This window comes from Oryctolagus cuniculus, chromosome 17 (genome assembly GCF_051225735.1).
Source record: "Oryctolagus cuniculus isolate XC-2025 breed Fujian yellow rabbit chromosome 17, ASM5122573v1, whole genome shotgun sequence".
In the NCBI taxonomy this organism is placed as follows: domain Eukaryota; kingdom Metazoa; phylum Chordata; class Mammalia; order Lagomorpha; family Leporidae; genus Oryctolagus; species Oryctolagus cuniculus.
In genome coordinates this window covers 49,789,468-49,813,401 of record NC_142883.1, presented here as the reverse complement: position 1 = coordinate 49,813,401, position 23,934 = coordinate 49,789,468, and the positions used below count along the sequence as shown (strand labels likewise).

General features: G+C 55.4%; 2 protein-coding genes and 2 long non-coding RNA genes across 7 annotated transcripts in view; 2 read left to right on the top strand and 2 right to left on the bottom strand.

The window, feature by feature from the left end:
• Window positions 1-4,443, top strand: part of XAF1 (XIAP associated factor 1) — a 38,253-nt gene extending 33,810 nt beyond the window's left edge. For all 4 annotated transcript variants that reach the window (XM_089318246.1, XM_089318248.1, XM_089318247.1 and 1 more), the window contains 2 exons: window positions 1,105-1,419; window positions 4,053-4,443. In XM_089318246.1, coding sequence (XP_089174372.1) covers window positions 1,105-1,419; window positions 4,053-4,109 — 372 coding nt within the window. In that variant the 3' untranslated portion in view covers window positions 4,110-4,443. The remainder of the gene's footprint in view (window positions 1-1,104; window positions 1,420-4,052) is intronic.
• A 3,374-nt stretch (window positions 4,444-7,817) lies between these two features.
• On the top strand, window positions 7,818-11,921 carry FBXO39 (F-box protein 39). The gene is made up of 3 exons (XM_051825340.3): window positions 7,818-8,950; window positions 9,920-10,096; window positions 10,819-11,921. The coding sequence occupies exons 1-3, from the start codon at window positions 7,925-7,927 to the stop codon at window positions 10,945-10,947; spliced, it is 1,332 nt and encodes a 443-aa protein (XP_051681300.1). The 5' UTR covers window positions 7,818-7,924; the 3' UTR covers window positions 10,948-11,921.
• On the bottom strand, window positions 9,343-16,180 carry LOC149121224 (uncharacterized). Its single transcript, XR_016224247.1, has 3 exons — window positions 15,328-16,180; window positions 14,076-14,757; window positions 9,343-9,449 (listed from the first exon to the last, which is right to left on the bottom strand). It is a non-coding gene; the product is annotated as an uncharacterized LOC149121224 (long non-coding RNA).
• Window positions 16,181-18,333: 2,153 nt separating this feature from the next.
• On the bottom strand, window positions 18,334-20,700 carry LOC149121223 (uncharacterized). Its single transcript, XR_016223781.1, has 2 exons — window positions 19,102-20,700; window positions 18,334-18,529 (listed from the first exon to the last, which is right to left on the bottom strand). It is a non-coding gene; the product is annotated as an uncharacterized LOC149121223 (long non-coding RNA).
• Between the last annotated feature and the right edge of the window lie 3,234 nt (window positions 20,701-23,934).

Sequence of the window (23,934 nt, the reverse complement as noted above, 5' to 3'; positions counted from 1 at the left end):
AAAGTGGGGGGCTCTCGTGCAAATGGAACCGCAGCTGTGGCCACAAACCCTGGATTTCCATCCTGCTCCACAACTTCTGGATAACCGCTCCCAAAATGCAAATACTCCACTCTCTGCCTTTTCTGCTGCAAAAGCATCTTTCTATACCAATGTTATTTTTTCTTTATTTAAAGATTTGTTTATTTATTTGAAAGTCAGAGTTATACAGAGAGACAAGGAAAGGCAGAGAGAGAGAGAGAGAGAGAGAGAGGTCTTCCACCTGCTGGTTCACTCCCCAAATGGCTGCAACAGCTGGAGCTGGGCCGATCTGAAACCAGGAGCTTCTTCCAGGTCTCCAGTGTGGGTTCAGGGGCCCAAGGACTTGGGCCATTTTCTAGTGCTTTGTCAGGCCATAGCAAGAACTGGATTGGAAGAGGAGCAGCTGGAACTTGAACCAGCACCCATATGGGATGCTAGTGCTGCAGGCCCCAGCTTAACCTGCTGTACCACAGCACCAGCCCCAAATCATCATTCTTTAATAAGCATCTTTTTAAAAAAAAAAAAAAAAGTCTTATTTATTTGAAAGACAGTTACAGATAGAAGTAGAGCCAGAGAGAGAGAGAGGTTTTCCATAGGCTGGTTCACTACCCAAATGGCTACAATGGCCAGATGAGCTGATCCCAACCTAAGAGCCAGGAACTTCTTCCAGGTCTCCCATGCAGCTGCTGGGTCCCAAGCACTTGGGCCATCTTCTACTGCTTTCACAGGCCATAGCAGAGAGCTGGATTGGAAATGGAGCTGCTGGGACTAGAACCGGCACCCATATGGGATGCCAGCACTGCAGGCAGAGGCTTAGCCCACTGTGCCACAGTGCCAGCCCCCCAACCACCTCTTAAAGGCCCTACCTCTTGGCTGTATGTTTGAGGGACCCATTCAAGCCATAGCAATCAGCCAGGCCTTTATTCCTGGAATGCAGACTTTTCTTACTTGCTTGGTAGGCTGGACATGAACTTGAAGGTCAGCCGTGTTTTGTAGTGGGGAGATTGGGGTTGTTTATTCTACTGTATTGTCCACCCATGCAAACTGGAGTCATCATTAAAGTGGACATGTTACTCCCGATTGCAGGGTACGTGTGGTCCAGTCACGAAGCCAAAGAGTCGGCCCCCATCCCTCCCACGTCCAGCTGCTGAGAGTCCATTTTCCAAGGCAAAGAAAGACGTCCGTCCAAAGTCAAAACAAATCAATGGGTTTCTCCATCCTTCGGGAAGCTCAACAAAGCAGGCGGCAAGAGGAAAAACCCGATCCATAGATCTGCCTTGGAAGTCGGAGCTCGAGCCCAGGGCCACCCCAACCTCAGCAGGCGAGGTGGCCTACGACATCCTGCGGCAATGTCCTCAGTGCGGCATCCTCCTCCCCTTGCCGACCCTGATTCATCACCAGGTACCACGCCTCTGTCCCCTCCTCACCCGCCATGAAGCAGCTAAGACCCGCTGGGTGTTCACGGCATGGCAGCCGCAGAGGGCTCTCCCCCGGCTACTCCATATCTCTGTGCGCTCTCCCGGCGCTGGCCACCTGCTGCATTTGCACCAACTGCCAGAGACGGGACTGCCTCTGAGGGCGGAGCCACATCTCTTGTGTCTGTGCCTCCAGCTTCCTAGCCTGGGCGCTGGCACGCGGCAAGCACTCCCAAACTGTTGAATACATGAACGAAGCAGACAGTATTCAGTCTCCCTGGCTTACACGGTACAGATAACTCAGGCTTGACCCGGAGACCACGCGCCTGTATTGTTCAGGATCCTGATGGCGCTGGACGCTTGTTGCTAGCAGCTCAGGGTCGTCTTGCACTTCCTATCACTCTAAATGCCCTTCTCACAGTGGTAAGAAGTGTCATCCCAGGCATGGGCCATCGTGCGTGTGCTGGTTGTCGGGCAGAACTCTTTGAGTGGTTAGTCTTCAGCACAAGCCATAGCCAGGTCGTTCATCTCCATCTCTCAGTGAGGAACCTGGACAGCAAGGTTGAGTGGCTTCCTCTGGATCACACCATCAGAGAGGGGTACAAAGGGGTCGGGTTTCTCCTGGAATCCCCGTGCGCGTGGCTCCGTGGCTTAAACTCTCGACTGGAGACTTTATTTTTTTTAATGTTTCTTTTTTTAATTTATTTGCTATTTTTCAAAACACAAAAGTCCTGGATTGTTGGGACGACTTGACAGGAGACGACACAAGGAAGGACAAAAGTGCAGCTGATCATTTGCCACTCCCAGCTGCCAGGCGTCCGGCAGCCTTGTGGGCAGCCTGTCCAAGTTCATCTGTGCCCACACAAAGCTGAACAGGCTTGGAGTGCTTATTTCCCCATGCACGGTACCCTGCTCTACTCACTGCCCTGCCGTCTCCCTTTACGTGTGATACTTGATACACAATCCTTACAGGAAGGTACTCCGAACCTGCATTTCTAATTTCTTCATGCACACGTATGCTTGCTCCCAGCCTCCCAGGGCGTGCTCCGCTTCCTGCTACCCTTTTCTCCACCCTTACATAATAGCATTGCTAGATATTGCAAATAAAATGCACAACACTGGGGCCAACACTGTGGCTTACTCGGTTAGTCCTCCGCCTGCGGTGCCAGCATCCCTAGAACTGGGTTCTAGTCCCAGTTGCTCTTCTTCCAGTCCAGCTCTCTGCTGTGGCCCAGGAAGGCAGTGGAGGATGGCCCAAATGCTTGGGCCCCTGCACCCGCATGGGAGACCAGGAAGAGGCACCTGGCTCCTGGCTTCAGATCAGCACAGCGCCAACCGTAGCGGCCATTTGGGGAGTGAACGGAAGGAAGACCTTTCTCTCTGTCTCTCTCTCTCACTGTCTATAACTCTGTCAAATAAATAAATAAAAATTTTAAAAATGTACAACATTAATCAAATCTGAGTTTTAGAGAAATAAAGGCATGTTTTAGTGTAAGTATGCCCCATACAATAGTTCTGGGGTTTCTTTTCTATCTTTCTTTTTTTTAATATTTGTTTGTTTACTTGAAAGGCAGAATTACACAGAGGGAGAAAGATCTTCCATCTCCTTGATTCACTCCCCAAGTGGCCACAACAGCCAGGGCTGGGCCAGGCTGAAGCCAGGAGCTAGGAGCTTCTTCTAAGTCTCCCACATAGGTTATAGGGGCCCAAGCACATGGACCATTTTTCTCTGCTTTCCCAGGCACATTAGCAGGGAGCTGGATCAGAAGTGGAGCAGACAGGACTCGAACCAGCGCCTCTACGGGATGCCGGTGTCTCAGGTGTCTCATCGTGCTACACCACGATGCCGGCCCCAGTTCTTTGTTTTGCTGATATTAAAATTTAACTGGGTATCCCATATTTTGTTACGTAACTATACACAGGGCCAGTGTTGTGGCATAGTGAGTTAAGCCAACGCCTACAACACCGGCATACCATATGAGTCCCAGATCAAGCCGCTCCACTTCTGATCCAGCTTCCCGCTGATATGCCTGGGAAAGCAGCAGAATGTGGCCCAAGAGCTTGGGCCCCTGCACACACATGGGGGACCTGCATAGAGTTCCAAGCTCCTGGCTTCCGCATGGTCCAGCCTGGGCCATCACAGCCATGTGGGGAGCGAAGCAGCGGATGGAAGGTCTCCCTCCGTCTTCTTTCCCTCTCTGTGTAACTCTGACTTTCAAATAAATAACCTTTAAAACAAATAGACAGACATCCACAATTGGAATCCTACTGCACACACTTTGCACCTTCACATTAACATGCAGCAATGCCCTCCCGTCAAGTCAAACAATGTGGCTTTTTCTGCCTGAGAGTCCCTGGTGTAGGCGTTCTTTCATTTGTTCCTGCACTCCCTGAGGGTGAGCAGCCTTTAGGAAGCACTGCACAAACCTCCCAGACCCGCCTGGCTGGGCCAGCGGGCATACAGGGGACACCATGCTTCTTCCATGTCATCACCCTCAAATCTGCGGCACCTGCCGCTCAGGGCTCATGCTTGGGTACAGGGGAACAGCAATGTTCAATGATATTCCAGAAATCCTCTGGCTTGCACCACGTCAAACGTTCTTATTTCCATTTCTGTAGGAGAGATGCCAGCGGTTAGCGTCATTGAGAGGAGGACAAGTGAGAACTTCCAGGTAGACTTGGAAATGGAAAGGTATTACCGATTTGGAAGATTCCGTTTGTATCCTGGTTTCCCTGCTGCTTTGCTGTCTTGGCCTTCAGGCTTCGGGCTTTAGAAGTTTTGTACTGGGACCACCGCTATGGATTTAGTAGGTTAAGCCTCTGCCGGTTCATGTCCTGGCTGCTCCACTTCTGATCCAGCTCTCTTGGGCCTCTACACTCTCGTGGAGACCTGGAAGAGGCTCCTGGCTCCTGGCTTCGGATCACTGTGGCCATCTGGGGAGTGAACCACCGGATGGAAGATTGATCTCTCTCTCTCTCTCTGCCTTTCAAATAAATATTTTAAAACATATTTGCACTTTACTTTTTTTTCTTTGGAACAGAGACTTTGATTTGCCCAAGGGCTACAGATAACCAGGAGGAGAAAAGGGTCCAGTTAAGTGTCCAGGCCCAACACGCAGGACCCTGGGATAAAACCTTCCTCTCTGAAGGCTGCGGGTTCCCCTTCTTTGGTTTCCTCGTCGGTTTTCCAGGGCAAGAGAGGGCGGGTGCAGTGGGGGTCAGGATCCGCAGGATGAGGCAGGGCGGGCAGCCAGGAGAGCCTGAGGGCTAAAGAGCAGAGGGAGGGAGGGACGAGAGGCTGGGGAGTGGTAGGCGATGGGGGAAGGGCAGAGGATGGCGCTGACGCCATTGGGCAGGGAACGCAGTTGGGCGAGCAGAGAGACGCCGGCAGGCAGCCTTTCTGCCTGGGCTCTGAGAAGCCCCCTCGGTGCCCCAGCTCCTGCCTGGGTAGAGGTGAGGCGCGCCCCGCGCTGTGCGAAGTGCAAAGGTGGGGCTTGGCTCTGTCGGGTACGGGGCACGAGAGGCCCCCAGGCTGAGTCTCCTGGGGCTGGGTCGGCACTGGGAGGAGCGGGAGGATCCCAGCCTCAAGTTCGGGGCAAAACCTGGTTCTGGCACTCAGTGGGGCCGGCGTGGAGCGCGCCCATGGTGGCCTCCCAGCCCCTAGCCGGGGCGCCTGCCTGCACTGCCCACCGGGGCCCGCGACCTGGCAACTCTAGGTTTGCGCCCCTGCGCCCGGAGGGGCAGAGCAGAGCCCCGCAGGAGGCCGCGCGTCACAAAGGAGGCCCGGTGCTCGGCATTTAGCCCGGGGGATGGCAGGGTGCAGAGCCCCCGGCGCTGGCGGAGTTGGCGTCGGAGCAGCGGCGACGCGGGCGGAACAGGCAGGCCTGCTCGCCATCCGCGCAGCCCGAGGCGGGCGCAGCCGGAGGGGCGCAGCGAGCGGGTAACGGGCGAGGGCGCGCCGCGTGCGCGACGGGGCTGGCGAAGCTTGCAGCTGCAGGAGATCCCAGGGCCAGGCCGGGCCGCTGCCCCTTTTCTTGGGCGACCCAGCGCGCGCTTGGGATTCCTTCCGGGGTTGGCAGCTGGGTGTTATGGAGGGCTCTCCTGGTTCGAATCCCACCTCTGCACTTGCCCTCTCTCCTCTTCCAACAAGCCCTGCTTACTGATGTGAGCACTGAGGCACACGTTAACTTGCAAGAGGTCACACAACTGCAGCTGACCAGAGCTGGGATCCAGCCCACGAGGCTACACTGCCTCTTTGGTGATTGGGTGGCCGGGCGTTGGAGGAAGGGGATTCCAGCCTCTGGGGGCTCCTTGCATCAGCCCTTGCAGCCCACCAAGCTCAGCAACATTCTTCTGACCCCTGTCCCCTCCTCTTAAGCGTCGATGATTCTCCGGCCCCTTTGCCACGGTGAGGGCATTAGTTCCACTTTGCCACAGGGTTAGCCTTCCTGGAGTACCCGGATGCATGCCAAGTGCTTTGGGGGCCCCTGGCGCTGGGTGGTTTCCCATAAACTGTAGCAACATCCTTCGTTCCTCCTGTGGTAGACGTGTGAGTACCCATTCAAAGCAAGCCTGAGGATGCTGCCAGCCTCAGGAGCGTGTGTGGCAGGTGCCTTGGGAGAGGGAGGCAGGACAGGGCTGTGCTGTGGGCTGCACGCTGGCAAGAGAGGAGACAGAAGGGGCCCGGCTGAATGTGGAGACAGACAGTGAGCCTGGGGTCACAGGTGGAGCACACTGCTGTTAGTCCCTTCTGCCACACATGTCCGGGTCTGCAGATGGGAGAGCCCACTGAGGGCAGGGCCAGAGCTCCCGGGCAGTGAGGCCGCATGACGGTGGGGCTTGGACAAGTGGAGGAGGTCCCAGGAAGGCCCCCGTGGGTGCCTGCTTGAGGATGCTCATTGCTACAGCAGCACTGGGGGGAGCAGGAAGAGACCTGGTGGGGGTGGGGGGGGTCACAAGACATGGAGGATGAGAGACCCCCAGGGGTCCTATTCGGCTGATAGCCACAGTGGGGAAAGAGATTCAGAGCCACGGGACTGAATGGATGAAAACATATAGGTGGTGAGCGCACGTGTAAACAAAACCAGGTACCTCCACACCCGACACTCTGGAGCAGTTGCCTGTGGGAGCGGGGCGGGAGTTCAGGGAATAATGACTAAGTAAAACCAGAGCAGGGTCTTGTACGAACCAATAATGTCTGTCCTGAGCAGAGAAACAGGATGGATGTTCCCCTGAGGTCCAAGGAGAAGGGCAAACAGTAGCAGACAGAGTCGGCAAGTTCTCGTCCTTGCCTAGGCCCTGTCCTCCATGGGCAGCTCCCCCTGGGAGGCCTCCTCCCCTCCCTGGGCTTCAGGGGCCATCTGTAAGGCAGTCACGCCCGGGGCTCTTGCCAGCCCTGTGGTTTTAGGAGCCTTGATCCACGATGCTGGGCTTCCTGGGTCAAGTGGCCAACAGCAGCTCTAGGGGATGGCAGGGCTTGAACTTGGAATTACAGGGTCTTTGGGCAAGAGAGGCAAAGACCACAGCGGGCTTTAGGGCAGGGGAAGCTTTGCCAGCACAAAGTCTGGAGAATTTCAGCAGATGCTGTGCACAGCCTGACGCCGGCTCTGCGGACCCCCCGAGCTGGGCACGTAGAGTCCCCCGCAATCCAACAGCTGACTCGGCTTCACCTTCCCCAGTCACCAAGAAATCGCCCTTCCCAATCCCTCCGCCACGCCCAGGCTCCACCTGAGACCGCAATGCGAGACTGACCTCATCCCTCCCAAACATGCGCACCTTGACCTTCTGGGGTTCCTCCCCCCGCCCTGGTACCCCTTGAATGGCAAGGCAGCCATCAGCAAAGGAGCCCACTGTGTAAGGCGGCCCACATCCCAGGAAAGGGGCAAGCCGGGCCGGAAGTCCAGATTTCGGGGAGAGGGGACGGAGGGAATCCCTGGCCTCTAGGGCATGGCCTTCAGCACGTCACTCACTCTGTGTCCACTCACAAGTTCAACTCTAGACACCAAACACTCCTAGTTCCCTGCATGAGCACATCCACACAGTCACAGTTCTGCAGGTTTGTACATGTCACACCCTCTGCTTGGAGTGCCCCAGCCACCCAGTCTGCCCCACAGCTCCTACTCATCCTTGCAAACCCAGCACAGACACCACCTCCTCTGGGCAGCCCTCTCTGCTTCCCCCTCACCCTGATCCTGTTTGTGCTCCCCGTCCTCTGTGCGAATACCTGAACCTTTCTCTCCCCGTCCTGTGACTGAGCGCTGCCCCATGTCCCTGGAGAGACTATGAGTGACGCTCCCACAAATGTGGCTGGAATGGTGCCTCTTATCTCCCAGCAACCTGTACCCGCCACAATGTCTTCTGGTTCAACTTCCGGCTGAGAGGTAACGGCTTCTCTTTTTCACTCCCGGCAGGAAACAAGTGATTGCTTTTCTTCCGCCCTTTGTGGAAGCCCTGCCCATTCCACAGCTTGCACGGGACATCCCGGGTCCCTGATGGACGAAGAGAGTGAACTGACGCAGCCGCAAGACCAGGGCTGCTGGGCCACTCTGCCCGACGTGTGCCTGCGTCGCGTCTTCTGGTGGCTGGGCGACAGGGACCGGTCCAGGGCGGCCCTTGTCTGTAGAAAGTGGAACCAGATCATGTACTCGGCTGACCTGTGGCGCTACCGGACCATCACGTTCAGCGGGAGACCTTCCAGGGTGCAAGCCTCCGAATTCGAGTCCGCTCTTTGGTACGTGAAGAAATTCGGTCGCTACCTGGAATACCTGGAGATCAAATTCCTGAATCCTTACAACACCGTCTTAACCAAGAAGTTCCAGGTCACCATGCGCGGGCTCCTGTCGTGTCTGGGCAAGAGCAACAGCCGCCTGAAGTCGCTGTCCATCCAGCACCTGGAGCTGGACCGCCTGGTCTGGAGGAACAGCATCAGGACCGCCTTCATCAAGAGCCTCAGCTTCTTCCTAAAGAAAATGGGCAGGCACCTGGATTATCTCAACCTGAAAGGCGCCAGGCTGACCGTGGAGCAGGGCTGCCACGTTCTCAATGCCCTGAGCTCCCTCCGGAACGAGAACATGGCCTCCGAGCTCAACATCGAAGACTACTTTAGCCATCACCTGGCCGTCTACAGCAACGCCCAGTTCCACAAGACCATGGCCATGTTCCACAACCTGGAGTCTCTGACCCTCAACTACAACTGTGTCTCTGACGAGCTGCTCGAGACCCTGTGCGAGCACAATGCCGGCACCCTCTGGACCATCAACATCAAGTGCCACATCCACGACCCCCACCGCCAGGTCATCTGGGGCATGTCCTGGGCCAAGCTGGCCGGGCAGGCCCCCAACCTGAAGGTGAACTTCTTCTTTGAGCGGATCATGAAGCATGAGTGCTTGGCCCGGATCCTCCTGCAGGAGATCCCAATCAGAAGCATCAGTCTGCGAAGCTGCTACTTCAGCGACCCCGACTGGTCCATGCGGCCCACTCTCACGGAGCTCCTGCCCACCTTCCGGCACACCCTGCAGGTAGGCGGGGACGGAGGGAGGTGGGGGCGTGGGAGCTGCTGCCTGCTCTTGCCTGGGCTCCCAAGAAATGGCACCAAATTAAGCATCCCCCTGCCCCCCTGAGACCACCGCAGCCGACGGAGGCCACTGCTCATTGCTGCATGGGGGACACAGGGATTTGCTGGTCGCTGGCAACCAGGGAAAGCGCCTACCTCCCTGGCTCAGCGGCAGGAGGCCCGAGCAGGAGGAGCCTCTACAGGTGGGCGGCAGGCGGACAGCCCTCTTCCTGCCTTTCCATTGGGCCTCAACAGCGCACAGCAGGCCCTGTGGCTCCCTGTCACCGGCCCTAAGCTGGGGACCCATCTGGTCATAGCAAAGCCTGGTAAGTGGGGAGATGGAGTGGGGACGACCAACCTGAACTCGGGTTACTGAAGGGTTTGAGCGCAGAGATTCTGGGTGGTTCTGTAATGTGGCAGCTTTCCCATCTATAAAGTCAGAACCATTTCTTCCTCGTAAGGACCTGGAAGTGGCGTAACCGCCGCTTAGAAAAGGGATAAACACCACGACTGACACCTATCCTGCAAGGGAGGAACTCGGGAGGCGTTCACACAACCCTGAGGTAGGGAAGGGCACACGCAAGGTGACCCGGTTGTGCTACAGGAGAACCTGGGGTTTGTAGCTCCCCGTGGTCGCCAAGCCAGTCCTCGGCGCCAGTCCTCGGCAGGGCTGCGGCCTGCTCCTGGGCCTCTGGGCTCCAGAGAGATTGCCTCCAAATTCCAAGGTTTTACAACCCTGGGAGATCACCAGCATCCTCAGGGAGTGGAGGATGTAAGTTCTTCCTCCAAGAACCCCCTGTGCACTGTCCCTTATCTGCAAAGTCCCCGAATGCCAAGGCCATCAGCCCCAAAGCCAGGGCATGGAAATGGCATGGAAGGAGCCCGCCCCCAGCACCACCGCCCACACACCCCCTCCTCCTTGATGCTTCTCCAGAAATTAACTTTCGAGTTCAACAACAACCACGAGTCCCTGGACGAGGAGCTGCACCTGCTCATCCTATCCTGCAGGAAGTTGTTCTACTTCAAAATCTGGGCTTTCCTTGACGTGAGGTTTGTGGAGCGGATCCTGAAGAGCCAGGAGGAGGGGCAGTGTGCACTGCGCACGCTCAAGGTGAGGGCCCCACCCAGAGCGGGGGCATCCCGGGTGAGGGGGGAGCTGTCAGAGGGGAGGTGGGCCGTCATCTCCCCTGGGGTCTGCCAGCTGGCAAGGGCCAGCGTCACAGCAGCCGATCTGCAGCTCCTTCTTAGTTCACTGCTCACTCTCGGCTGGAGCAGAGAAGTTGCCTGCTCAGAGCCAGGACTCCCGCAGAGGGAGCTGGGCTCCTGGCCCACCGGGAAGCTGTGCTGCCTCAGCTTTGCTTGTGTCTCCTTCTTCTTCCTCCCAGGCAGCACCGGGCCCGTCCTCAGGTGCACCGGGAAGAGTTTGGGATGTCTTAGACATATATCCTTCATGTCACCTTTAGCGGGAAACAAAACAGGGATTCTGCATCCCTAGGCTCAGGACTCTGAGTGTCCCGGACACCTACAGACCTGCCCGCTGTCACTGTCGCCCTAACAAGTGAGGATGGCACGGCATTTGGGTTGTATCTGGTGGTGTAGATAGTCTAGAGATGAGTCCGGGTGTGGGATGGTACGTGCGGATCAAACGCAAACCCTACACCAGGCTTCCTAAGAGACCTGAGTATCTGCAGATGTGGGGAATCTGTGAGGGTTCTAGAATAATCCCCTGCACATTCGGCCAACAGTCGGATTTGCAGTGCAGGATTTGCATGCCTGTGAGGCCCTAACTGACGTAGTGCCCCCTGGGTGTGGCGGGTGTGTTCTGTGGCGCAGGTGAGGATTTATACAAACAGATATGAGACAAACGAAGAGGACAGGACTCTCCGGGAAATTTACAGGAAGTACAGAAAGCTGATCGATTCAGAGCTGAACTATTTTGTCATCGCTTACCCCATGATGTAATGAGCACCCTCCAGAGGAACCAAACCAGGAGCACTTTGGACTTGAAAAGCCTTTCTCATCCAGCTGCAGTCAGGGCACCCCTCCCTGTCCCGCACCCCCTTCCTTTCCCCTCTCCTCCCTGCCAGCTCCACACCAAGGCGAGCTGCCCCTGCTGGTGACATCAAGGCCTCAGGGGGCTTTAAAGTGCTATCTTTACCAACCACCTGAGGCTGATTTCTCTTGTTGTCACTCTGGTTTGCTGGTTGACACCCTCCTTCAGCCACAGAGCCAAAAACACAACCCAAGGCCACTCACAGTGGCTTCTCTCCCCACTGCGGGGACCCTGCCCCCTGCAACCCTGAGCTCCGGTCAGCCTATGGCATGGAGCATATAGAATCCTGCTGTCTCCAGACACACATGATTGGCTTGGAAGTACTTTCTAGCTGAGCTGACCTCCATGTCGTGGCCGGGACTGGTCACACACAGCCAGAGCAAGGAAGTCGCCTGCTCAGAGCCAGGACTCCCGCAGAGGGAGCTGGGCTCCTGGCCCACGGGGAGGCTGTGCTGCCTCAGCTTTGCTTGTGTCTCCTTCTTCTTCCTCCCAGGCAGCACCAGGCCGGTCCTCAGGTGCACCGGGAAGAGTTTGGGATGTCTTAGACAAATATCCCTCATGTCACCTTTAGCAGGAAACAATCTACCAGAACTGGCTGCCGAGTGTGATCTCAATCCTATAAAACACACAGAGGGACTACACAGAAAAGAGAAGAAGGACACCAAAGATGGCCATGGGTGCAGGATTATGAGTGGCGCTCGCTGTCCTCATGTTTTCCATATTTCTCAGTTTTTCTACGAGGACCTTGTGTGAGTTTTGTAGGGAATGAGAGTATGTTTGAAATGAGAGGTTAACTGTGATCAGTTCCCGGGCCCCTGCCACAGACCACACTGCTGCTGCGCCTGGGACATTGTTGTACACATCAAAAACTCTAAGGGAATAAAATCCCAGGATTCATTCTTTCTTTCTTTCTTTCTTTCTTTCTTTCTTTCTTTTGACAGGCAGAGTGGACAGTGAGAGAGACAGAGAGAAAGGTCTTCCTTTTGCCTTTGGTTCACCCTCCAATGGCCGCTGCAGCCGGCGCCGCGCTGATCCGATGGCAGGAGCCAGGTGCTTCTCCTGGTCTCCCATGGGGTGCAGGGCCCAAGCACCTGGGCCATCCTCCACTGCACTCCCTGGCCACAGCAGAGAGCTGGCCTGGAAGAGGGGCAACTGGGACAGAATCCGGCGCCCCGACCGGGACTAGAACCCGGTGTGCTGGCGCCACAAGGCGGAGGATTAGCCTATTGAGCCGCGGCGCCGGCCCAGGATACTTTCCACAGTGACTCGTGGCAGGTTCCGTTTGTGTTGCCTTTTGCATGCCGGGGCCATAATTATGCCTTTTAGCCTTTTGTCAACAATTCATCTTCCCCTGGTGCCTTCCCTCCCCACTCACTGACCTACCCGACCTCCCCCAGTTGGCTGCTTGTGGGACACGGCTTGCACTTCCCCCGGGGTCGGGAACGATCACCTTGGCAAAGGCGATCACCACTGCAGGCAGGAGAAGACAGCTCCCAGAACACGCTGCCGGCAGAGGGGCCCTTGTGAGCAGTCTATGCAGAAAGAATGGTGTGCGCTAGGAAGGACATAATGTTGGGGCCAGCACTGTGGTGTAGGAGCTAAATGGCACTGGCATCCCGTATGGGTAGCCATTGGAGTCCCAGCTGTTCCACTTCTGATCCAGCTCCCTGCTAATGCACCTGGGAAAGCAGTGGAGGATGGCCCAAGTCCTCAGGCTCCTGCACCCACCTGGGAGACCAGGAAGAAGCTCTGGCTCCTGGCTTCGGATTGGCACAGCTCTGGCCGTTGCGGCCAACTGGGGAGTGAACCTTTGGATGGAAGACCTCTCTCTCTCTCGCTCCCTCTCCTTTCTCTGTGTAACTCTGACTTTCAAATAAATAAATAAATCTTAAAAAAAAATTAGAAGTGGAGTAAAAGTTTAAAATTAATAGGAGTAAAGTAAAATGAAAACGATGTGGGGTAACTGTAAGGGCAGGGCGGGGCTGAGCAGAGATTCCCAAGGATCTGACCCGCCCATCTCTGCATACCTCATTCAGAATTTAAAATTTAACGACTATTCTTGGGGTCAAAGGTCTCAAAACCTTCTCAACAGAGCCAGCCGGCCAAGGATACTCCTCTGGTCCCTCAGGCCTCTGGGACTGGCCACACTCCTGGCCGTGGCTCCCAGCCCGCCTCCTGGCCACCTACGCGGGCCCCATCCGAGCCCAGACCAGACCGCCCGCTGGGAAAGCCGTCCGGGAAGGTGGGAGCCAGAACCCATTCCCCAAAGCGGGGCGGGGCGCTGGAAGACCAGCGTTGCCTTTCTCGGTTGCCGAGGAAACAGGCGAACAACCAATTCCATCTGCGGGAGGGAATAAGGAGGAGGCCGTCCCTGGCCGCGCCCCCAGCCTCTGATTGGCTAAAGCGCCGGCCCTCGAGCCACGCCCCTCATGCTGGGGGAGATTTCCATGAATGAGCTGGGTGGACTCCCGCTCGCTCGCTCTCCATTTCCAAGCGTTTCGCTAGAAGCCGCTTCGCTCTCTACCTTGGTCTGCGTGGTTTTGCACGGTCTGAGCCCTGTCCACCTCTCTCACCTCAGTTCCTGCCCTCGTCCCTCTTTCTCTAGCCTCGCTGCCCTATTCTCCGTTCACTAAATTGTCAAAAGCAGATACTTCACCCCAGGGACCTCTGCCCTCTGGCTCATCCCAGCTCAAGCATGAGTCCACGGGCAAGGCTTTTGCCCACTGCCTCACCCCACAGGCCTGCCCGCTGTGCTGACGCTGGCTTTCCCGTCATCCCATTTCCACTTGGCACTTGTCCACCGTGGGAGGTGTTCTTGAAACTGATGTGTTCTGCAGCCCCTGGCCTGAGCTCCAGGAGGACCTGAGCTCTGCCCTACTCACCTCTAACATCAGCAGCCAGGCGCCGACTGCAGGAGCCCAGTAAGTGTTTGTTGTGTGAATGAACAAGCAAACGACCACACACACACACACCCAGTGCCACAGGTCTGAGACGCCGCAGACCTGAGCAAACCTGTGCTGATCCACTGAAGACTTACATGCTGCCTCCTGTGCGGCGGCGTGCTGGAGGCTCTGAAGTCTGCGTTAGCTTCAAGGCTTGCCAAGATCCACGAGTGAATGTCCAGTGAATGTCCACGAGTGAATGTCCACAAGGGCGGAAGATTAGAGCAGCAGTTCAGATACCGCGCAGGACCCCTGCATCCCACATCCGAGTGCCGGGGTTCAAGCCCCACCTCTGCTTCAGAGTCCAGCCTCCCACTAAGGCGCACCTTGAGATGGCTCAAGGACCTGGGTCCCTGCTGCACCCATGGGACTTCTACGCTGAGCTCCAGAATCTTGACTTGGACCTGGCCCAGCCCTGGCTGTCGCAAGCACTTGGGAAGTGAACCAGCAGAGGAAAGCTTTTTCTCATGCTCGTTCCCTCTCTCTTTCCCTTGCAAATAAATTTTCAAAAAAAATGCTTTAACTACTTTGCATCAAGGGATCCTGGTTGCAAGAGCTGAATGCCCGAGATCTCAGTACTCACAACTCAGCAGCTGCCTGCCTCCCCGGGCAGGGCAGGTCAGCTCACGTTCCCACACCCTCAGTGCCTCATCTGCGATCCTGCCCATGACGGGCACGCGGAGTGTAGAGCTTTGTGGTAAGGGGCTAGGAGCACTCTGGGTCAGAGCTTCACTTCCTGAGTCTATCCCTGCTGCTGTCAGGCCTCAGTCTTCGCATCTGCGCAATGGAGAGGTTGGATACACTTATAGGAGGAGTGGATGGGGCTGGATTCTCAGACACCTGCTTTGGCCGAATGGACCCTCCCTACAGTTTTACTTAGTGCTAATTCTGGGTAAAAGCCGTCCAAGGGGCAGGCATTTGGCACAGCAGTTAAACACACTGCTTGGCTCACCTACATCCCATATCAGAGTGCTTGGCTTCAAGTCCTACCTAGCTCAACTTCTGACTCCAGCTTCCTGCTAACGCATGCCATGGAAGGCAGCAGGTGATGGCTCAACTAGCTGGGACCCTGCCACCCACGCGGGAGACCAAGACTGAGTTCCCAGCTCCTAGGGACCCAAGGCCACGTCCTCCCTGTTCTAGAAAAGGACTCAGCTCTCTGCGACGCCTTGCTTTCATGTCTGTGTGCTGCTGTCTGGGACATCGCCTCCCTTTCCACCAGGCAAGCATGATTTCTCCAGCCAGACACCACTCAGGTCCCATTTAGTCCCATTCACTCGGTCCCCCTCCCAGCCAGGCAGACATGGCCTGGGAGTTACAACTCTCTGGGGTGGCAATGTGACCTACAGATGCTTGGGTGGTTCCCAGGAGGCGGGCTCTGAGCAGTCCAGCTGGGTCCACTGGCGGAGGCCAGGGAAGGCGCAGAGCCATGGTGGCGAGGCTGGGGAAGGCAGGTCATGGCTCACAGCTGTGGTCATGGAGCCCTCCTGTGAGTTCTGGGTGTCGCTCCCCCATTCGCGGAGGAACGACACTAGACCCTGCGCTGTTCTTTCGTCTGCTCAGCCCTTCCCGGGTTTGCTGCTGGTCCTTCCCGGGTTGGCTGCCGACCCCTCCACCTCCGTGGAGGGGCGGTTCCCCCTGCCACTTTCCCCACTTCCGCGGGGGAGTGGCACACCGCCGGCCGGCTCTCTCGGGGGCTGCTCAGATGTTATCCTGATGTTCCTGGTGCATGTTGTCTCTCTCCTCCTTTATAGTCCTCTTCCACCAATCCCAACTCTGCTACCCACACGCCGAGTATGCTGCTCTCCTCCAATCAGGAGCAGGATCAGCTCCTGCAGGTTATTGGTCGAACTGGAGGCAGCTGTGTAGAAGCTGTTTACTCCTCTCCCAGCGCCATATTGTGGGAGAGCAGATGCATAGAATAAGTCTTAATTCCAGTAACTTAGTCTAGTCCGAGTTGCTCCCCACACTGGGGTATGAGTCTCAGGGAAGAAATTACTGGGCACTGAGGAGGGGGTGAGAAGGACCCTGGTTTGGAGCCTGAAAACCTACGGTGGCCTTGGACAAGGAGCCTCCTCTCCCTACTCCCCTTCGAACCTGTGTCTCAATAGGCTTGCACTGTGCTGACGGGTGGCTGAGACTACACAGCCACTGCTCACGGTGCTGGAGGCCGGAAGTCCAGGCTCAAGGAGCCAGCAGGTTCAGCGTCTGGCCAGGGCCCCTCTCTGGTACACAGGTGGCACTGACCCCATCCAGGAGGACTCCCAGCCTCAGGACTCATCTCGTCCCAATCTCCTCCCAAACCCCTCACCTCCTAACATCAGGCTGTGGGGATTCAACAAGTGAACTGGGGACGGGACACAAGGGTTCAGCCCACAGCACTGTCCCCTCGTCTGTGCACTGGCAGAGCTGGGCTCAAGGACCACAGAGGTGCCATCCTATCCCTTCACACATTCCCTTTCTCCAGAACCCACTACCCAGTCTCTAAACCTTTGAGATTGTTCTGGAAGGTTCTGGAGCTTCTCAAGTGAGACACCTCAGTGACACCGTCAGTCATCCACAACTGCCACACGCAGACCTCAAGGGCTCTCCCAGGGCCTCTGGGCAATGGTGAGGGAGTGGGGGTTCTTCCAGCTTGAGAAGCAGGTGCCCTTGGCTTTGGCTTCTTATTGACACCTGGATCTCTCTGGCAACGTGAAGCTGTCCCTTTCTTCACTTTAATTATCCCAATATACCTGAGAGGCGCCAACTCCCCCAGGAAAGAGCCTTTGTACCAGAGACCTTCCTTGACCATGGTTGGGGGCTGGCACTGCAGTGCCATCATCCCATATGGACGCCGATTCTAGTCCCAGCTGCTCCATTTCTGATCTAGCTCTCTGCTATAGCCTGGAAAAGCAGTAGAAAGTGGCCCAAGTGCTTGGGCCCCTGCACCCGCATGGGAGACCTGGAAGAAGCCCCTGGCTCTTAGCTTTGGATCGGCACAGCTTTGGTCATTGACGCCATCTGGGAAGTGAACCAGCAGATGGAAGACCTTTTTCTCTCTCTGCCTCTGCCTCTCTGCAACACTGCCTTTCAAATAAATAAATAAACCTTTAAATACCGTGGATGATCTAAGACATTGCAAGGGAAAGTATTTTATAAAGAAATTGTCTTCTAGGGCCAGCATTGCAGCATAGCAGGTAAAGCCACTGCCTGTGATGCCAGTATCACATGTGGGCACCAGTATCACCTGGCTGCTCCACTTCCAATCCAGCCTCCTGCTAATGCACCTGGGCTCAGCCCAGGCCATTGTGGCCACTTGGGAGTGAGCCAGTAGACGGAAGATTCTCTCTCTCTTCCTAACTGCCCTTCAAATGAATATAAATCTAAAAAAAAAAAAAAAAGAAATTACATAGAACAGACCAGAAAATATTCTTTTTTAAAAGAAGGATTGACCAGGACCCTTGACTCGGGCCGAGGTCTGGGAGGGAGGGGAGGAGCCGGGCTTCCCCGCTGAGTAGTCAGCCGAACAGCGTGGTCGGGCTCCGCTGGCTCTGTGGGTCCCGTGGGCTTCTCAGTTGCTTGTCCAGTCTAGCGTCTTCACCGCTGTCAGCCAGGATGTACGGACTGTATTGGGGTCATCGTTGTTCATCTGCAGACTCAAAACCTAATCGCTAAAGTACCTTGGGAGTGTGGAGTGTAACTTCTAAATAGCTTTACCATTCTGATGATTTTTTAAAATAATACAGTGGGATCTTCCATGTTACAATCACAAAATTAAAAGCAGTATTTAAAAGTGGAAAAATATTAAAGTATTATGGAGAAATAAAAAAAAAGGATTGATGTAGAGATCCAGCACAAGCTATCGGTGAGACTCCAGCTTTTGGAGGGCTGGCAGCTGAGTCCCACACCCTGCTACGTCCTTCTCCAGGCTGCAGTCCGCACACTTGTGCAGTGACCAAGTCGGAAACTGTGCACCACGGTAGATGTGATTGTCGCCATGAATGTCATCCATCAGGCGATCTCCTGGGATGGCCTGAGGCTGTGGCAGGACCTACACAGCTACAGAAGCACTGAGCCACGACAGCAGCAGGGCTGGGCGTAAGTGGAGGAGAAGCCCCTTCTCCGCGGAGCCCAGACGGAACGGGTACCCTAGCGGGGTTGTGATGCCACGGGGCTCATCATGTGTGGAGGAAACAGCTCAAGGGAGCACACAACCAACCCAAGGCCTAATCTCTGATGTGGAACATGTACCAGTAGCAGTCACAGCTGTGGCACTGGTACTGGCGGCCACACCCTCGTGACCTGGTGAAAATGGAGACGCACAGTGACTTGTCCTGCTCTCGGGACCAAGGTCGACACTGAGGAGGTGCCTGCTGGGAATGTTAGGAACCAAACTGCTTCTGCTTCCCTCTGGTTTGGATGGATTCGGGGAGTGACAGCAAGGCCTCGTTCCTCAGCTCCCTGCAGGTTCCAGCTGGCTTCCGTTCAGCATGAATACCGACATCAGTATGCAGGGACCCAAGCACGTGGGCCATCTTCCATTGCCTTCCAGGCACAGGGAGCTGGACTGGAAGTGGAGCAGCTCAGTCTCAAACCGGTGCCCATATTGGGATGTCAGTGCCACAGGCAGAGGCTTAACCTGCTGTGCCACAGCTCCCGCCCCAGCCCACAGTCTTTTTAAGGTAGAATGACAGAGATGGGGTAGGGGAGAGACAGAGAGACAGACATCTTCCATCCCCCGTTCACTCCACAAATAGCCAGGGCTAGGCCAGGCCAACGCCAGGACCAGGAACTCCATCCTGGTCTCCCAGGTGGGCAGCAGGGGCCCAGGAACTTAGGCCACCATCTGCTGCCTTCCCAGGAGCTAGACCAGAAGTGCAGCCCCTGGGACTCGCAGGTGGCAGGTTAACCCCCGGTGCCACAGCGCCAGCCCCAAGCTGTGACTTAGTGACTTAACCAGCAACTTTGTAGCCATAATGAAGGCATCTCCCCCTTCCCTTTTCCCACCGTGGCTGACAAGAGTGTTGCAGATGGTGGCTCAACCCACTTCACCACACAGGCCCCCAACAGTGGAGGAAATTCGTAAGCGAGGCACCTTCCCTCCCCTCTCACACCTTGGTGGCTGGTGTTGTGAATTACCTGTGATTAGTGCATGCGTGGGAATTCCGGGAGCCTCCTGGGAGGAGACGGCCTGCAAGGGCAGACCTCATACCCAGCTACGGAGACAGTCTGCAGCCGTGGACTGCGACGGCTGATTGCCAAGGTCGGGAAGCCTGCACCTGCTGCCGCCCTGGCTCTCCAGCATGGGAAACACAGCCTGATCACCTGCTGGATTGTCAATTGACGGAACTCACTGGTTTTTTGGACCTGCACCTGCAGCCACCTCTTCCCTTTAAAAGCGCTCTCTGCTGTCTCAGTGGGAAGGAAGGAGCACATTCTGGATTCAGGCTCACTGTTTCCCAGAGACCGCCGGCGTCTTGAAATAACCCCTTTCCTCCCACCAGCTCTCGTCTCCGGCAAATTGGCTAGCCAGCGGCCAGCAATAAGGGCCTGATTTCTTTGCCCGGAAGAGAACTGGCGAAGCAGCCCAGGAGTTTGGGGTGTGTGTCTCAAGCGGCCTACCTGTCTTGTGTGTGCAGGGAAGGGCGACTGACGCTTGTACCACCACCACCACCACCCCACCCCGAGCTGCTCAGGGGCGAGCTGTCCCCATGGCTGCCAGGGACATCCCAGCAGCCGCCGAGCGCTCTTGCTCCACGGGGCTCTCCCTGCCCTCCCTGCCTACGATCACTCCGTTGGGATGTGGAGACGGTACTTTGGGGGAAGTCGGCGGGCTCCAGACTGGGTGAATGGAACCGGTGCACCCCGGGAATCCTGTCTCTGCATTTGAACCTAGCTTGGTCGTTTGTTCTGGTACCTGTTGCGGGGGGATGAGGTCTAAGACTATTCCCTCAGTGCCTCCACAAGGAGGACCTGGGCTTGGTTTGCAAGAGTACTTTGAGAATTTCTTCCTCTCTGGTAAGATGTGGCTGACTTGTGTCGGCTCCACCCCGAAGCCTGCCGGATGGCACGGTGGCTGGTTGGCAGCCTGGGGCGGTGAGCCTGGGACTGAGAAGTGGTGTTCTGCTGTAATACCATATGGCCCACATAGGTGCTGGATTTGAAAGAAACGGGACCCTTGCGTGGGTCCTTGGACTTACGAAGCTCTCCTGCACCTGGGGAGGCTTGGTCAGAGACCCGCAGACACCATGAAATCCCTTGTGTGCAAGCTTCCATGGTGTTGTACGATAAGGATTCTGGTGATGAGGGTTCCAGATGGATGGCTCAAAGGAAAAGAAACAACACTTGGCCCATCTCAGACAGGAGGAAATAGACGAGGAAAGTCACTCAAACGGCTTAAAGCTGCCAGCAGCTGTGTCCGGGGCAATGCTGCCCAAGGAGACACGTTAGGAGTTCCTCCTGCTCTCAAATACCGCGGCCGAGCGCCTCCTCCCCCGGTAAAGCAGAGACGCAGGGGTGCCCCTGATGGTTTTTTCGGCGTGGTGAGGTTTATTTAGAAAATGAGCACACTCGGGCACATGAGGGCTTCTTTTAGGGAGAGTGGGCAGGAAAGGGGGATTCCGTACGCTGCTCGGCTTGTGCTGGGTCCAGGAGGTGATGGGAGAGAAAAACGGACCCTCCCCCTTCACTGTGTGTGTGAGGTTTTTTTGTTTGTTTTGACAAGCAGAGTTAGACAGTGAGAGAGAGACAGAGAAAGGTCTTCCTTCCGTTGATTCACCCCCCCCCCCCAAATGGCCACTACGGCTGACACGCTGCACTGATCTGAAGCCAGGAGCCAGGTACTTATCCTGGTCTCCCATGGGGTACAGGGGCCCAAGCACTTGGGCCATCCTCCACTGCCCTCCTGGGCCACAACAGAGAGCTGGACTGGAAGAGGAGCAACCGGGACTAGTACCTGGTGCCCCAACCGGGACTAGAACCTGGGGTGCTGGTGCCACCGGCAGAGGGTAGCCAAGTGAGCCGTGGTGCCCGCCCCTGACTGGAGTTTTATTAGCTTTGAAAAGGGGAGTGGGTACCTAGTGCTGCCCCCAGGTCCCAGGGGAGGGGAGGTGCATCCTGGGGAGGGGTCATCTGATTGATGAGGATTACATGGCAGGGGCTGATCTCTTAAACCTGCTGGAAATTCCCACAGACGCCCCCATGCGGTCGGCAGTGGGAGCATTATCACGGAGTAATGCCACAACAAAGCATTCCTCTAGCTAGTAGAGCTGACTGAGCTGGAAATGAAGATATTTCCTTACACGTGAACGTGCTCAACTCCTTCACTGGGACTACAGTTATTTTGCAATGTAAATACTCAAGGAAAGTTTTTTTTTTCTTGCAGTTTCTAAGAAAAATTATGGCTAATTCAGGTTACTAACAGCAAAAAGTGCTTCTAATCAACTGGTAATTGAAAGGAGTTAGAAACTTAACACCTGTCAGAGAAAGTGCTTGTCTCGTGATATGGTATAGGGTGTGTGTACGTGCTGTCTGCTGTGTCTGCGTGATCCAGCAAACCTGTAGGAGCTGTTTTAATGGACGCATAGGTAAGAGTGTTCATATAAATTCAAACTGTTACATTGGCCCGAGTGATTTTTGGCTCAAGTAACTTCAATAAAGGTGATGGGTTTGTTTCAGATTTGTTGGTAGGAGTGGTGGGACTCGCCTGTTGACATGTTTCCACCCAGGTGTTTTCTTTGTAACCGGCATAGGTAATGACGACTTTCTGTGTCTGGGGGGAACGTTTCCTGTGTGTGTGCTCTCTGGTTGAGCTGGGATGGCTCAGGAGAGCTGAATCCTGAAGAGTGAGCATTTAAAATGTTGGAGATCACCTGGACTCTGATCTGGCCCACAGCTCTGGCTGAGAACCCACATTAAATGATTACTTTTTAAAGATCCAAGATCTTATTTTGACCAAATGGTTCCAGCCTCTCCTCTGAAAATCCCTTAAAGTTCTAAGCCGAGTCTCTCGACGTTGAGACTTGCTGACTTTGAGAGTTCTCCAAATCTGAGATGACTATACAGCAAATCGGCTTTTCTTCCTGTGCTTAATTCAGGCAATCAACAGACGATGCTAAGCCACTAACTGTTGATTAAGATGCAAATGTGGCTTCTCTTTTCCGTGATCTGTTGGCTGTGTGCCACATTTTCCTCTCTGAGCTTTGTGCCTGTTGATTGTCAGAAATCTGCAGAAGTACAGTTCGCACTGAGACTGGCTGGCCCGAGGCTGTGCCGATGGCTCCTGTCTGCAGAAGTGATGGTTACCTTAGCCACAGGCTGCAGGTGAACATGGCTGAAAGGCTTCCTGGCACTGGCTCCTGGTCGTCAATCTTCCCCTGGCAATGTGGGGCCAGATGTGACCAAGCCACCAGGGCTGAGTTTGTCCTGGCCACAAATAGAGGCTGGTTATGGAATGACCAACAGTGCTGTCGGGAAAAGACCGGGGGCAACAGCCAGTGCCTGCTTGGAGCTGTGAAGTAGCACAGCTGTGATCCAGCCGGCCACTGCTCCAAAGGCCACCACAGGCCTAGGGCATCAGACCACTGTCCCCACGGCTGCACCTGCAGGGAAAGCTGTACACGGAGCTGGCCAAAGTTTTTATTGTTTTATTTTTCGAACCGAATCTCGTAGATGCGCCTTTACTTTAGCTTATGAAACAGCTTATTACGTCCCTGTTGCCCATAGCAGTCTACCAATTACATGCTTAAGAAATTGCTGCATAAGGCTCATGAATAACTTGGATAGAAACCAGCAATTCCTAACACACTACAGTGTTTCCTGTGCTATGGGAGACATTCCAAATAGACTGGGAGTTTTCAAAGCAGCTATAAAAACAAGTATAAACTTAAGTATTTCTGCCACAGGGGTTTCCTTCCTGCTTTAAAATGATTCAACTATCAACTTGGTATGGCTGTCAATTCACCAATTTCTTCAACTGATTTCATTTATGAAGCGTTACTTAGGTATTGATATTTTAAAAAACTTTTTAAAGACTTGTTTATTTGGAAGGTAAAGATATAGAGAGGTTTTCCACTGCTGGCTCACTCCCCCAATGGCCCCAATAGCTGGGGCTAGGACAGGTCGAAGCCAGGAGCTTCTTCCAGGTCTCCCACGTGGGTGGCAGGGGCTCAAGTACCTGGGCCATCTTCCACTGCCTTTCCTGCGCACTAGCAGGGAGCTGCATCAGAAGTGGAGCAGCTGGGACTTGAACGCTGCACCACACAGACCCCCAACAGCGGAGGAATTCGTAAGGAAGGCATCTTCCCGTCTCTCTCACACCTGGGCTGCTGGTGCTGTGAATTACCTGTGATGAGTGCGTGTGTGCGTGGGAACTCCAGGAGCCTCCTGGGAGGAGACAGCCTGCAAGGGCAGCCCTCACACCCAGCGCGGGAGAAAGCATGCAGGGAAGCCTCCACCTGGCTGACGCCCTGGATCTCCCGGATGGGCACCACTGCAACACAGCCTGAGCCCCTGCTGCAGTGTCCATCAATGGGACTCCCTGGCTTTTCAGACCTGCTCCTGCAGCCACCCCTTCCCTTTAAGGACCCTTCTTGCTATCTTTTTGGGAGGGGAAGAGCCCATTTTGGATCCAGGAGGACTGTTTCCCTAAGACTTCTGCTTCTTGAAATAGAACCAGGTGGGGGCCGGCGCCGCGGCTCAATAGGCTAATCCTCCACCTAGCAGCGCTGGCACACCAGGTTCTAGTCCTAGTCGGGGCGCCGGATTCTGTCCTGGTTGCCCCTCTTCCAGGCCAGCTCTCTGCTGTGGCCCGGGAGTGCAGTGGAGGATGGCCCAAGTGCTTGGGCCCTGCACCCCATGGGAGACCAGGAGAAGCACCTGGCTCCTGGCTTTGGATCAGCGCGGTGCGCCAGCTGTGGCGGCCATTGGAGGGTGAAGCAACGGCAAAAAGGAAGACCTTTCTCTCTGTCTCTC